Source organism: Arachis ipaensis, chromosome B6 (genome assembly GCF_059453495.1).
Source record: "Arachis ipaensis isolate K30076 ecotype BB chromosome B6, ASM5945349v1, whole genome shotgun sequence".
NCBI lineage: Eukaryota > Viridiplantae > Streptophyta > Magnoliopsida > Fabales > Fabaceae > Arachis > Arachis ipaensis.
In genome coordinates this window covers 13,674,090-13,690,476 of record NC_142441.1, presented here as the reverse complement: position 1 = coordinate 13,690,476, position 16,387 = coordinate 13,674,090, and the positions used below count along the sequence as shown (strand labels likewise).

The following is a 16,387-nucleotide window of genomic DNA, read 5'->3' as shown; positions in this document are numbered from 1 at the left end:
TGGAATAGTATAACTCAACTGTGCACTAGGAAGGGTCCCCAGGAAAGAGAGGTGGGTCACAATGGACACACTTAAATACCAGGTCTTTCCTTAGCCAGAACCTTTCCAAACTGCACTCTCACAGTGTCACATTGCCTTCCAGCAACAACAACAGCAACCAAAGATCAAGCTGCAACCACAGAGCATACTAAGAATAAATCCCACCAAACCTGGCTCTGATACCACTTGTTGGGAATAAGACACCATTCCCCCTTGAGAAAACACATTTGACAGAGAAATAAAATAGACACAATCACAACACAAGAATTTAACGTGGAAACTCCGATTACCGGAGAAAAAACCACGGCCGTTGTCCAATGACAACCAGAGAATATCACTATGTGAAAATTGTTACAACACATAGACTTCTTTCTCTCTAACACCGGCACCCCAGTACACCCACACTCTCTCAAAGCAAATATCTAACTACACCTCACAACACTCTCTAATCAAAGAGTATAGAGGAAAAGAAAAATCAGATACAAGCTTAAAGTGTTTCTGACTGGTGCAAAAACAAATGGAGAACTTAGACTCATATTTATAGCCTAGGCCACCAACTCCATTTGCTATCCTAAGTAATGTGGGACTAATTCAACCAAATCCTAACAGGATTAACACCGACTAGGGCTGGTAATATATACCCTACCCGCGGGTACCCAACCCGGACCAACCCGTTCGAGTAGGGTTGTCTACCCTACCCTACCCGCACCCCTAATATATTATATAAAAGTTATGTATGTAGTGAAGAAAGTGAGTGTTGAACTCACAATCTTCCTCTTATAAAAATTTGAAAACCACTAAATTAGTTGATGATCATATTATTTGTAATTTTATGTTAGATTTCTTTAAGATTTTATTGTTTTTAGTTTTAATTTGAACTTAGTTTTTTATTTTCTATTTTATTAATATGTATAAAATTTGGAATGGATGAATTTTATATTTGCTTAAAAAATTTTTATTTTTCTGTGAGTAAGATTGGGTAAGGTTTAGAACTTTAGGGTGCGGGTAAAGTTAGAGTTGAAAGATTCTTAATTCACAAATAGATTAGGGTAGAATTTTAAAAATTTTTTTAACTCTTGATAGAATTAGAGTAGAGTCCAAACCCTACCATACCCTACCCATTTCCAGCCCTAACGTCAACCAATGTGGTTGGTGAAAAATGAAGTATCACCAATGAAAGAGTTTAGGAGTATAACAAAAAAAAATAATTAAAAATTAAAATATAAAAAATAAAATTTTTAATAAAAATAATTAAAAATAATTTTTTTATTTTAATGTTATTGGACCAAAATTATAATCCATTATTTACGTTATTTACAATTTTTATTATTTACCTAACGAAACCGATTTATTCATTAGTACTCCGTATCAAATTTTATGATGTTTTAATTCAGTATTCTTTAGTTTTCAAATTGCTGATCCCCATGTCACTATAACATATAGAATATGTTGGAATATACACGTACTTTTGCATCATTTTTACCGACACTAGTGTGTTTACATTTTAAGGGACCCAAAATAATTACAATTATCTAAACTAATCAGAAAACTCAGCACAGTGCCGGCTGCTATTAGTAATCCTACTTGCGCGAGAATTGTCTTTTATAAGTGTCCTTATTTGCAAGCTTGATAAGAGATCATCAGCTGAATCATAATTCATAAGGTCAACTTTTAATTTGGATATGTAAATATAAGGTAAAAAAGGACTCATCGAATCTTAATTTAGTCGGATAAAAAGAAACAAAAACCGTGGGAAAATGGCTTTGTCACGTGACACAAGCAATAGCACGTGTCACCCTTCCTCTTTTCGGTCAAGTAAAAGACTCACTGAGTACTATGGGGCCCCATGCGCTAGCGTATACTTATCCCAACCCGAACCCGAACTCGAACCCGAACCCGAACCAGAACCAAGTGGCCACGTCACCGCCTCAGTATTGATCGCATCGTACGGCTGAGATTAACCTTGACCCTACCAACTTGCTCGACCTTTAACTCATGGCGCTCGTTAAATAGGGGGCACCTGGGTACATGGTAGCATCCCTGATTCTGAAACCTGGTCATTGGGATCGCCGTTACGCCCGATCTGCTAAAATACGCTTGATCCACACTTATGGGCCTTCTCGACCAGTTGTGGGATGACACCGTCGCCGGCCCTCGGCCGGAGAGCGGTCTCGGGAAGCTCCGAAAGCACCACACCTTCACTTTCCGTTCAAGCTCCGGCAAGGGTACGAGCTGTACTCTGCCACGTTAATTACTTACTGCTACTACTACTTGCGCTTACCAATAACATATTAATATATATAAACTCACCGGCGATATTTGCATGCGAATTCTCGAAGGACCGCAACAACAAATCTCAAATCATGAATCATAAACTGAATTATTATTACTGTTACTTGTTATAATCTAACGGTTCATATTGTTTAAGTAACCTTGGAAACGAAGTTCAATTTCTGTGTTTTAGGTTACATATTCTCAGATCACGGAGCTCCAAGCTCGAAAGGAATTAAATGAATTCATTTCATATGATGATACAAGATCTGAAATAATCTAAATTAATTAACCAGACGAAATTCATGTTTCTTTTTTCCTTTTAATTGTTATTTTGGTTTTCGTAAGAAATTAAAATATGGTGCTAACAGCTAGGCATATTGGTTGATTGATGATCAGAATCAGAGATTGGGAGCATGAGATCGTACGGCGACGAATCGTCGGAGGAAACGATGAGAGTAACTCGTAGTATCATGATCGCGAAACCGCCGGGGTACCAGAGTGGATCACCGCCGATTTCCCCCGCGGGTTCTACTCCTCCGGTGTCTCCGTTTTCCGGTGAGGTCGTTGTTTCTCTATTTTAGTACTACTATGCATCTACTGTAACTCAAGTGTAGCGCCAGTAACTTTTGTTTTGGGTGTTTGTCGTAAACGAAACGGATGATCCAGAATTGGTGGTAGGGGCAAATTTGTCCTTTTATGGCGTGGTAGTCTATCATTCAAAATAATTCATTATAAGCAGTGTTTGGTAGGGTAGTTATGATACTCGAATGCGAAAAGGACATTTTCTCAAAAACACAATTATCTGGCCATTATAAGTCATTTACTTGTGTCCATAATTCTGGATCCAACCTAACCCAGGTGTCAACTACAACTAACTAGGGTTATTACTTCATAATTTGGTTAGTAATAAAATAATCGACAAGTCATCATTGAATACAAATAATATCCATAAGTTCATTGATTAGGTTTGTGGTTGTAGAGAATAGTTGAGTGTTCAGGACCACTTGGTCTTTGACTTAGTTGAATTTGTTTTGAGTAAATTATTGGTGTTCATCACTCTCAGAGACAGAGGATTGAAATTGATCTGATATGTGGTATCAGGGTCTAGAGAGTCGTTTCGGTTTCGAAGAAAATCGGCATCAGATGCGTACGAGAAGAGAGGCCAGAACAGATCAAGCACTTCTACTCCTTTCGATGTGTGAGAAATAATGCGTCACACTATTCACAAATGTATCTGTAGCTGATGTGGATGCTGTGTTTGGCCTTTGCTGTATCGGGCCAATTTTGTTTAGTGTATGCACTAATATATGTACGTGCATGAATGTATGTGTATGTGTATGTGTTTGAGTGAGCTGACCTTAAATTCTGTAAAGGTGAGGTCGCGCACCAGTTCAGATCATGCGATGCAGCTGTGTGGTTTTAGCTTCTATATATCTTTAATAATTAGGACATTAGGTCATTTAGGTGAGCTTGTAATGGTTTAGTAAGTTGTAGGAAACTCTTTGTATGTAATTAGTATGTGTGTATAGAGCAATTCTGCGTTTGTCATTGCTCATTTCTCCCTGTAAGTTTTCGCTCCCTCAATAACAAGCATGCATCCCACGACTTTGTAATTTGTTTTACATCTGAGTTTCATCATCATCTGTCCTCCATCGGTAGGTTTTAGATATGAGCTGCGTGCTGAGGCTTCAGAGTAAAATTCTTCATAATTTACTAGTACTATAAGGTAGTTTAACAGAACTAGTGAATGTCCTGAAACAATTGTGTGCATTAATGATAATAAATCATATTGTAATTTAAGAGCCAGCTAACAATATATATATACACTCTTGACTGCAATCTGGAATCTAAGAAAACATATTGAAAAATCCACTTTATGGCGCGTTGAATGAGGAACATTGGTTGATTAATGCACTGAGTTCATTGGTGGTTATATACTTATATTAATGCACTAAGTCACTGTAAATACTCTTTCAGTAATAATGCATTAAACTCAAAAAATACGAATTTGGGTTAACGATCATGTGAATAGGCGCTTTGTTTTATTTTTGACATTGGGTTGATAATACTATTTTTTTTGGATTGTGAACGGTAGGAGTGTTAATTTTTTTAGTTTTGTTAGAAAACTAATTAAAAAGTAGTCAATTAGTGGAAAAATAGATTTATTATAAAAAAAATATAACTCCTCACTACTTTAAATTTTTGAATTTTAAAATTAAAAATAAAAAAATTAATTTGAGTTGGTTTATATTATAGTTGATTTCTTATATTTTTTTAATCTTAATATAAAACCGTTTAATTAAAGATATAGAGTGTGTTTAGTCGTTCACGTTGGGGAATAGAAGAGCCCGTTTGAGCATCTTGAACGTTCCCTAAAATTTCAAGCTTTTGCGTTCACATTGGGAAGATTAATTACCGTTGAAGGAATTAGGTAAGAAATTTATTTCATATCCCAACTGTACCATTCATTTCTTCTATAAAAAGGATGACAAAACTACATAATTTCATAGTAGTTATCTGTATATTCTTTTTTGTATGTTCTTGATTACAATTTTTTTATCCAGATTTATTTTCATCACTGCCAAGGTAAAGATGTTAATTTTTTTTTATTATTTTTAGTTCTTTCTTTCATATTTTGATTTTTATGTTTTTTTACTGTATTTTTTATTTATATGATAAATATTTTTCATATCATTTTTTTAGTATTTTGATGTTATTTTTTTAATTTTCTATTGTTATATTTTTATTGTATTTTTTTATTTATATGACAACTATTGTTGATATAAATTTTTATTTTTATTAATTTTTATGAATTTTTTTTTATTTTTTGTTTATATAAATTATTTTTTTCTATCTTTTATTGTACTATATTTATGTTGTGTATAAAATTTTTTATTTTTTATTTAATTTTATTTATATGAATTTTATTTATTTTTTATTATAATTTTTTGTTCATATAATATATGTTGTTGGTTGTGATTATTATATATTATGTTTGTATGAATTTTTTTTGTTTTTATTTTTTATTTTTATTGTACTTACTGTACTTTATTTTTGTTTTTATTATATACTAATTATAAGTAACAAAAGAGTCATAAATAATAAAAATTTATAGTCCAAAATGATTTTTTATTTTTTTTATGTTCTAATTTCTCAGGTATGTTATTAATTTTTTTATGGTATTCTTATTATTTTGTTCATATAAATTCTATTTTTTTCTCTTTTATGCATTGTATTTATATCTTATACGAAGTTTATTTTATTTTTTTATTTGATATAGTTCATATAATTTTTTTTATCTTTTATTATATTTCTATTATTCATATGACATATATTGTTGGTTTTATAAAATTTTTATCGTTTTTTATTTATGTGTTCTTGTTTTATATTTTATTATACTTTATCTTCTGCAGAAATAGACAGTGTTCGAGATTCAATTAAGAATCAAATTATTAATCACATGCAGTAGAAATAATAGTGTTCTTATGTACTAATTTTGTATAAGATATTATTTTTTTATGTATTTCCTCAGTGTTTTATCTTTTAATTTAATATTTATTAGTGTTTTTATGTATTAAAATATATTTTGTCAATTTTTACATGTTACTTTAATTTAGTAAATAAATATTAATTTTATTATAAAACGAATTAATAAGATTTATTTAAATATCTAAAGTAAAATAATAGAATAATATTTAAAATTATTTTAATTGATGTCTCTTTTAATAATTTTTTATCTAAAAGTGATTTTGAGTAGTATAATCCAAACAATATTTATTTTACTATAATTCATTTTGACATAAAAATTGCCAAATATAAATCACGTTAACACAAACTTATTTCTCATCAAAATCAAGTTTGCAAAATCAATTTTATGAAAGTCTTGCAAACTACACACACATAAAAATTAGGCACTCTAATTTTAATTTTTTGTATAATTTTAAAAACCACTAAAAATGATGTTGAGTATATCGCTAGTTTCAATTCCATACAGAAAAAAAAATTAGGGGTGAATGGGAAACACTCACCTACTCACCTTGCATTGTCTCCCTTAATGGCCACTTCTTTTTTAGGTCTGGCTTGATGGCTACTCCGACATTGCACGCTTCACACTTCAATCCATGTTCCGCTGTCAGTTTTGTTTTTTGGACGATGTTGTCCTTTTTATTTGTTTTTTTTTTTAAATTGACACATAATACAAAAAAAAAATAACAAAAATATTTTTTTATAAAAATATTTGTTTAAAATGTGACTTATTTATTTAGTCATATTTTAAATAAAAATAACACTTTTATAATTGTTGGTACGAATTTTAATTTGTGAAGTAATTTGACTGCGATTCGTCGAAATTTGGGAAAGATTGAGGATCAGATCTTTGGCTATAAGAAAATAACACTTTCAACTACAATAAGAATGATAGTTCAAGTCGAGGGTTTAATGATAAAAAATGAGTCGAAACCATAAAAATCACGTAACTAATACAAAGCACAATGAAAAATGTGGGGATTGAAGAGTAAGGCAAGACAGGACGTGGGGGTGTCCACCAAGAAGACTCTTCAGGGTCAAGGTAAGGTCGTTATCTGAGAAAAAGGAAGAACTAAGGTCGTGGTCAAAATTCTTCAGGAGTAGGTCCACCCTTGAAAACCATAAATAGAAGAAGTTTAGAAGAAAAAGGAAAACTTCATTAAAAAAACACTAGATCATCACATAAATCTACAAAAATTTTCAGTCTCAGCGACAAAATGGAAGATCATGGAGTGCAAGTGCATGAAAGTGTTTGGAGTCCATTTCATTTTCTTATTTTTGATTTTTCTTTCTTTTAGTTTCTTTATTTTAAATATTTCATTGTTATTCTGTTTTCTTTTGTTAATTTTCATTTCACTTTTATATTTGAGTAATACCCCAAATAGGTCCCCAAAGAATTCACAGTCGGACAGATTTGTCCCCAACAAAATTTAACTAAAATTTTGACCCTGACGTTTTTAGTTATACACCAGATACGTCCCCATGGTAGTTTGACTCAGTCAGAACGTCCTACGTGGAGGTTAACATGCTGACGTGTCAGGTTAACTGCCACGTGTCACCTCCAGGACAATTTGATTCCCATCCAAATTAGACAAAATGACGTCGTATTGGATCATGAGGTGAACGACGTCGTTTCGTGGAGGACAAATTCGTCCCCACCATGGAAGACAGAGTTGTGAAATGGCGACGTTTTAAATGGGGAACCTATCTGCCTGTTCGAGGGACCTATCTGTCCGATGATTATACTTCTATAGGGACCTATTTGTCTGATAACCTAATGTTTGGGGACCTATCTGACCTATAATTGGTGACATTATCTTCAAATATATTCATTGTTTTTTTAGGTTTCATTGAAAACACAAGCTGATATATTTGGACCTGGTAGCTTGCAAAATTCTAATCCTCCCTCTCATGACACTCAAATTGAAGCTTCTCCTTCAGATGTCATAAAAAAATGTCTCAGGCAATCCTATAGTATGCTAATTTTGAATGATTTAATGCGTATGTTGAAATCTGTATGAAACATCCTCATAATAATTTTATTAATTCCAGGCTTAGCAAGCTTTTAGACATCCAAAGCAAACAGTAATCAGGCCCAATGCTCGGAAGAGTGTTATTGTTGAGACCATAGCAGCTGCAACCTGTAAAACCCGGTAAAACCGTAATTAATTAAATAATAAATTAAATAGGAGCGAATATGGTTAGAAAATTTAGCAATCGGAATTTGATAATTTAAATATGATATTTGGATTCAATGAATTTTTCTGAGTTGAAAAATATAGTTTTCTGCGTAAAAATACGCACTGTAAATTTGACCGGCAATACCGGTTGCGATCTGTCCGGTACTGTGGTTGAGAAAATTAATTAGAAGTGAATAATTTAAAAAAAATAAGAATTTATAATTTGGGAAGATAGAAATATTTAAAATACGATTTAAAACTCTAATCTTAAAGGTTTTGCCCCAAAATTGGGCCAACGAACTAAAATAAGTGAACCGGGCCTAAGTAGATCCAAGTCCACATATATATAACATCATTAGGCACACTTTCAGCCACCATACTCCTCCATTTGTGAGTGAGGGCCGAAATTGAGAGAAGAGAGAAGAGAGGAGAAAACCTAATTCTAGCTTCACCTTCAAATCACCATAACTTTCTCTCCAGAACTTCGATTGATGAGCCGTTTGCGGCCACACGTCGCTCTTCTCATTTTCTACAATTCTATCTTAGTTTTATGGTGAGTATTCCACTGTCCTCTGTCCAGTTTTCATTTTTCTCTTTAAATTCGAATTTAGTTTGGGTTTTAAGAAAATCTTGTGATTTTGGTTGTTTAGGAGTGCTCTAGTATAAGCCATTGGTGAGTTCCATCAACCAATTTTGTGGGTTAAGGTAAAAAACCCTCTAACCCTTGTGGTTTATCAATTTCATGAACCTAGGTTGATTATAAATGTGAAAATTGACTATGTTAGAGTATTGGATAATTTTGGTGTACAATTGGAAGATTGATATTTCTTGTGGGGCCTTGGTGAGGCTTAGAGCTAAGGGTTGGTGGAGACTCTCAAGAAAAAGCTAAATTATTTTGGCTACAAGAGGTATGGTTTAAGTTTCATTTAATTACCGTGTGGTGTGATGAGAATTCCTAGGCTAGATACCTCTAGGATAAGTTTGGATTGTGCAAATGGTTGGTACTAATATGCATAGTTGATATGTAATGTGAATTAATGATTGGGTTGAGAATTACATGAATTTGTATGTTTGGTGTGTTGAGAATTTGATGAATTGGATAATGAATATTGGTTTGTGGAATATGCATTTAAATTGTGAATTTGGGCCGGAGGTCGTGAATCTTGGGCCGGAGGCCAGAAGAGGTAAGGAAGGTAAGTTGATGTATGTATTGTGTGATGATATAAGAGATTGGATGGATTTTAGATATTGAATGTGTAAATAATTAGTTTGGTTATTGAATAATAAGGTTTGAGGAATTGCGGTGTGGAATTTGATAGTTTTGGGTGAAATTGTGTAGATGAGGTAGGTTTGGTTTTGGTTGAGTGTAATTATATGAATGTGGTTGGGTTGTGGTCATTTGGATGAGTGGAAATGAATTTGGCTTGTGAACATTGGAAAAATTGGTGATTTCTATTTTGGGTAAAAACTGATTTTTGACCAACTTTGGCGGTCCGTAACTTGGTCCACGGAGTTTGGAATTCTTCAAAATTGGATTCTTATGAAATTTTATTCAACGATCTTTCCAACGGTTCAGAAATGGTCGAAAAAAGAATTTTGTAGAAGAAGTTATGTGTGTTGGAAGTTTGGGGTTTGAAAATGTAATTCTGCAGCTTTTTAACTTAGTAAAAATTTTAAAATATCGTGCTTCCACGCGCACGCGTCAGTCTCGATTTTTTTACTCACCCACGCGTGCGCCTGACCGATGCGTACGCGTCACTGCACTGATGCAAATGCCCAGTAGAAAATCCAGAGAGTTGCGTTGGAATTATGCTGGGTTTGTGCAATGACCACAAAATGCACCCATGCGTACGCGTGGCTAACGCGCACGCGTCACCTTACTTTTCTGCCATCCACGCGTGCACATGGGCGACGCGCACGCCTCGCTTTGTTTTTCTGACTTTCACGCGTGCGCATGGGCGCGTGCACGCGTGACCCTGTTTTCAGCAAAAGTTTATTTTTGAGTTTTTAAAGTCGAATTTCAGACTTCTAAGCCTCCATTTTCATCCCTAAGTCCTAAATCTTTATAGTATGCCTAATAATGAAAAGAAGCTAGGACATGTGGTAACTTGTGGATGAAGTAAAGTGAGAATCAATGATGAATGATAAGTAATGATGGTTGTATGAGTTGCTGAGGATGATGGTGAAAGTGCTGTGTATAGTATGAGCCAGATAGATGTGACAAGTAGTGAATTATGGATGAGTATGTATATGTATATGCTTAATAATTAAATGATTATGATTGACAGAGGAGCCTTGAACATGTGGCGAGTATGCCGGAGATGCATATATGATTAATGAATGAATGTGGTAAATGAATAATGATGGAAAATGTTGAATATGACGTGTGACCCCGAGTAGTAGGCAGTAGCGTTGTCCACTTGCTCCGGGTATGAGATGGGGAAAGAGAATTATGATAAATGAGTTTAATTATAGAATCTTGAATGAATGTATGTCTATGATACCTGGGTAGTAGCAAGGGTCATGGTTCGTCCTGCTTGCTCCGGGTCATCGTTTAAGAATTTGTAATAATGAATAGTGATTATGAGTGAATGTGTATTTGTGATACCTGGGTAGTAGCAAGGGTTGGGGTTCGTTCCGCTTGCTCCAGGTTAATATTTGAGATTTGATAACAATGATGATTGATTTTAAACTGAATGAATGTATGTTTTGAGATCTTAGGCAGTAGCAAGGGTTGTGGTTCGTCCTACTTGCTCCAGCTTAGAGACTGTGATACCTGGGTAGTAGCAAAAATTGTGGTTCGTCCCGTTTGCTCCGGGTCAATGCTTGAGATACCCGGGTAGTAGCAAGGATGGTGGTTCGTCCTGCTTGCTCCAGGTAAGAGATTGTGACGCCTGGGTAGTAGCGGCAGTAGTGGTTATTCCACTGGCTCCGGGTTGAGCGGGTAGTAGCAAGGGGGTTGTAGCTCAAACCTACTTGCTCCGCGATGGGTGTTTCTATCCATGGTTAGCTACCAGGACGTGTCGGGTTGGCTGTATAACCGACAGATGATATCATCAGCCATAGGACAGGCATACATCATTTGCATATGTTTGAATTGTTTGGGTTTGCCTATTTGTTTGGATTGCTATATCATATATGCTATGTTACCTAACTATATGCTATTTGTTCTACTTGTACCTTATTTGTGTATTACTTGTCTGTATTGATTGTGTTTGTACAACTGAGAGGTCCCTCATGCTGGTGTCGGTTGACGCTGAGGGTTGTTCTTGTTGAAATGGAATAATGATATGATTAATTTAAAATGATGATTATTGAATGAGATAATTTGAGCTCTCTGGGTAGACACAGTGAAGTGATTTCACTTGCTCCAGGTTGATAATGAGATCATATGAGTTCCCTGGGTAAACGCAGTGAAGTAATTTCACTTGCTCTAGGTGAGAATATGAAGTATGGATATAGAATTGCTGAGACAAAATAACTGGAGATGGTTTGGTTTATGATTCTGATTCTGATTTGTCAGAGAGTTAGAAAGTTGGGAAGCATGAGGAATATGAATTAGATTTAGCATTCCCGTATGCCAGTTGCCTATTTATGGATTAGCGAGAACATAGGATGAATATTTGGTGAAAGGAAGTTTAGGATGCTTAGTGAGTTTTTATTACAATGCATTATATTTATTTGGCACTTTTACCGTACTGGGAACCCATGGGTCGGGGGTTCTCATTCCGTATATATCTCTTGTTTTTCAGATATAGGTCCAGGTGCTCAGAAGTGAGCTGTGGTTCATCTGAAATATGGCGAAAATCTTTATATTCTCTACTTTATATTTGCGTAGAATCTCTCCACCTTTATTTGGAAAAGCTTTATTATGTATTGAACTCTTCTGAACTTGCCTATAGAGGCTCTCATGTTTCTTTTGGGAGAGATTAGGAGATACTGTTGTCAACTGCTTTCATACAGTACCCTAGCCGGCCTAAACTTCGTGGGTCGCGACTAATGGCTATTTATTTATGTTATATATATATATATATGTCCTTCTCTTACTCTCCTTTATATCTTTATCTTCATATCACTTTCGACTTCACACTTTATCTTTTAGTTGTCGAAACGTGAGTGATACGACTTCACAATTTTATTTTACTCAATTTCAGGCTTCTCGATTAATACTCCATTCAATTTTACTTATAACTATATATTAAAAATTCACCTTGAGAGTCGTACCACCTTATTATCATTGACTTATGACTCGAGCATAAGGATTTGAATATTAGGGTGTTACACAACCAGTGGCACAGCATCTAAATTGTTTAAATTTATTCCAACACCGGGATTGAAGTAGTCTACGAAGAAATGATGCTTTTAAGGATTCCAACACCATATTTTGTTACGTTGGAGGAAATAGACCTTTTGTTGTTTGGGTTAGTTTGGTTTAGTCTATATCGAAGGAAATAAATATTCTTTTGTGAGATTTGGTTTATGTTACTACTGAACTTAGCTACTTGTGTGGTTACAATATTTTGATTATCAGTTATGTAACCATTTTGATAAATGGATGAAACAAACCAAAAGCGATGTGTTTTTTTTATACTATTTCACCACAATTGATTTCATGCATATCCATCTAAATATAATGAGACATTTCAATCTAACAATTTGATAATCAACATAGATTAAAACTTGCCTAAACAGCCACCACATATATACAAAATACAACTACAACTACCAATGCCCCCAATTATTATACCCCTAAACAAAGCAAAAATAGTATGCTTCTTCACAACTTGACTATCCTCATTCTTCTTCAACAACAGATTCTCCAACTACTTCACTCTCTCCTCCAAGCCATCGTTGAACATATGCATTAAGTCATTTAAAATTAGCATACTTTGGTATTGCCTGAGACATTTTTTTGTGGCATGTGAAGGAGAATTTTCAATTTGAGTATCATGAGAAGGAGGATTAAAATTTTGCAAGTTACTAGGTCCAGATACATCAGCCAGTGTTTTTAATGAAACCAAAAAAGGGAAATGAATATATTTGAGGGTAATACCACCAATTATAGGTCAGATAGGTCCCCAAACATTAGGTTATCAGACAAATAGGTCTCTATAGAAGCATAATCATCGGACAGATAAGTCCCCTCGAACAGACAGATAGGTCCCCCATTTAAAATATTGTCGTTTCACAACTCTGCCTTCCATGGTGGGGACGAATTTGTCCTCCACAAAACGACGTCATTCGCCTCACAATCCAATACGACGTCGTTTTGTCCAACTTGGATGGGGACTAAATTGTCCTAGAGGTGACACGTGGCAGTTAACCTGACACGTCAGCCCATTAATCTCTGCGTAGGATGTTCTGACCGGGTCAAACTGTCATGGGACGTATCTGGTGTATAACTAAAAACATCAGGGTCAAAATTTTAGTTAAATTTTGTTGGGGACAAATCTATCCGACCGTAAATCCTTTAGGGACCTATTTGGGGTATTACTCTTTATATTTTTAATTATTCAAAGTTCTCTTTTATTTATTTCACATATTTTCATATTATTTGTTGCAATTTGCTACTAATAGTTTGACACAGTCCGTTTCAACATAAACACTAAGTAATTTCTGGGTCGAACTCACTCTTTTCAGAGGAGTCGTATCTGCTCCCCGAACTAAGATCTTGATATAAGCTCTATTCAATACCCTGTCGAGATTACTAAAAATCTAGTGAAACAAATTGGCATGCCCGGTGGAACACTGGATTAAGTTAGTGTATCAAGCTGTGTATGAGATTACGCAGTGGTAAGTTAATAATGTCTGATAGAGCCTCAACTTCGGCGGATATGTCGAATAATTATATTGAGGACTCCACGAGAGGCCCTGAAACAGAGATTGTCCCATCGACGAGTACCTCGAATCGAAGGTCAAACCCCGTTAATACAGAAGAAATTATAATAGATGTACCCATCACATGGCTTCGATATGGACTACCTCCAAATTATTTTCCACCTTTAGAGAATCCTAATATGGGGTATATTGGAGGTGCTAGTACTATAAGGAATAACCCTTTGTATAATACTGCACCACCTCCTTCGGGTTACCCCTCGATGGGTATACCAAATCATTACTACCATCATATGACAAATTACAGTGCACACCAATATTTGATGAATAATCCTCCCTATTTAAGGTTAGTACCTTGTCACAAACCACTTCCACAATGACAAATGTTCTTTCGACACAAGGCATAGGAGGAAGTAGGTTACCCATGAGATGGGCACGCCCTTCTATTTTTCCGGACATGTCGAGGCAGATTCCTGTCGGAACATTGTCTCCCTAACACAGTCGAGTCTTTGGCCATATTCAGACAATAAATCAAGAACAGACACCATGATTTAGTAAATATGCTTACCCAACAAATGACCACAGTGCTAAATTCCATGTTAGAAAACAATAATTTTAGAATAGAGCAGGTTACTCGATGAGTCGATGATATTGCAAGAGCAATTAATCGACCTGTGATTCCACCTCTAGGAGAGTTTCATGCTAATAACGCTACTCAAACTTATGGTCAAAATATAACCCAAGCCGTCGAGCAAATCTTGAATATGGTAGAAGTGAATATAGGAGTGACAAATTAACCTTATTTTATATCAACCTTCTTAGATTATGACTTGCAAGCTGAACTCCCAAGGGGAATTAAACCTCCTACATCCATTACAAAGTTTGTTGGGGAGAGTGGAGAATTGACTATAGAGCACATTACTCGATATACAGTCAAAATCGGTGAACTGGTTACTAATGAATATTTGAAAATTAGGTATTTTCCTTCTTCACTCACAAAAAATGCTTTCACTTGGTTTTCAAACTTACAACCTAATTTGATCCATAGCTGGGTTCAATTGAAAAGGAGTTTTTATGATCAATTTTTCAAGGGAGAAATGAAGGTGACTTTGTCTGATTTATTCATCGTAAAGAGAGAAAAAACTGAGTCGATCGATGACTATCTTATTCAGTTCAAGAATATGAGGAATAAAAGTGTTTCACTCCTATTCTGGAACCTGAGGTAATCAAGATGGCCATCAATGGGCTCGATTTCAATATTCGAAAGAAATTAGTAAATCAATAATTTCTTGACTTGGCTCAGTTAGCTGATAAAGTACAGCAAATTGAAAAGTTAAATAAAGAAAAAGAGGAGCTAGAGTTGAATAAAAGAAAATATTTTTTTAATAAAAAGGTAAATTTTGTTGATTTTATGAGTGAGAAAGAGTCAAACAATAAATCAACTTTTGCTGCAGATTTGAAAGATAGGCCTCTTTATGTGTGTCGATCTCTTAATTCGACAAAAGATAAGACCCCTTTGTCGGGGGGAAAGAATTATGCTTTTGACCTAACAAAAGCTAAACAAATTTTTAATATGTTGCTAAAAGATAAGCAACTTGTACTCCCTGAAGGAAAGAGAATGCCATCTGTTTTTGATATTAGAAATAAAAAGTTTTGTAAGTTTTATCAAGCTTCTGGACATCATACTAATAACTGTGTTTATTTCAGGAATTTGATACAAAAAGCTATTGAGGACGGTCGACTGAAGTTCGCTGACAAACCTAAGATGAAATTAGATCCTGATCCTTTCCAGGTCACGTCGAATTTTGCTGAAACAGAAGAAATGGCCTTCTCAATTAACATGGCATTCGTCGAGCCTGTAAGGAAAGACGATCAATTTGAACATGATATGTTCGAGGTAGAAAGGTCTATTTACCCAAAAGCAGGAGTAGGCCTGTTGAATTTTTTGCTAAGACAAAGAGAAGAGGAAGAAAATGTGGCGATATGCCCTCGTTGCAGTGCTTTGTTCGATACTTCAGCCGCTAAGGCTTTTGACTCATACAAAAAGAGTAGAGTGTGGGTTTATCAAGAGGAGTTAGGAAAAGCTCGACTAAAGCAAGGAGCTAAAGGTCGAGATTCTGTAGATGCTCCTATTAAACAATAAATGCGTACTATGGTGACAGTCGACCAAAAACCTCAGGGGGTGTCAAATCGGACTAGAGTCCCTCCATCAAACATGTCAAACAATAAATGGGTACAAATCAACGCTCTAAACTACTCTAAGAATTATAATTTTAAAGTTCCTAGAGGGGGTTTTGAAAATTTGGCTGGAGGCTAGAAAAGAGGTGCCTTTCGATGAGGGGCAAGTAGCATAGGTTATGGTCGAGCAACGTCTCGACACAATTTTTTAGAAAGAGCTCCCTTCATTCCAAGAGTTGTAGCTCAAGCATAGAACGTCTATGTCGAAACACAGGGTCATATCCAGAGTTGAGCAAGGACAATAAGTCACCTCAAAAACAAGAACAGAAAGGGAAAAGAGTATCTTTGGGAAAGTC

General features: G+C 35.0%; 1 protein-coding gene across 2 annotated transcripts; it reads left to right on the top strand.

The window, feature by feature from the left end:
- Nucleotides 1-2,064: 2,064 nt before the first annotated feature.
- Nucleotides 2,065-3,935, top strand: LOC107645922 (dormancy-associated protein homolog 3). Of its 2 annotated transcripts, none has more exons than XM_016350075.3 (3): nucleotides 2,065-2,264; nucleotides 2,710-2,873; nucleotides 3,415-3,935. In XM_016350075.3, exons 1-3 carry the CDS (start codon nucleotides 2,150-2,152, stop codon nucleotides 3,520-3,522), a joined length of 387 nt encoding a protein of 128 aa, XP_016205561.1. In that variant the 5' UTR covers nucleotides 2,065-2,149; the 3' UTR covers nucleotides 3,523-3,935. The 2 variants fall into 2 exon arrangements, with proteins under 2 accessions (XP_016205561.1, XP_016205562.1); XM_016350076.3 differs by having other exon boundaries at nucleotides 2,066-2,264; nucleotides 2,710-2,868.
- The last annotated feature ends 12,452 nt before the right edge of the window (nucleotides 3,936-16,387 follow it).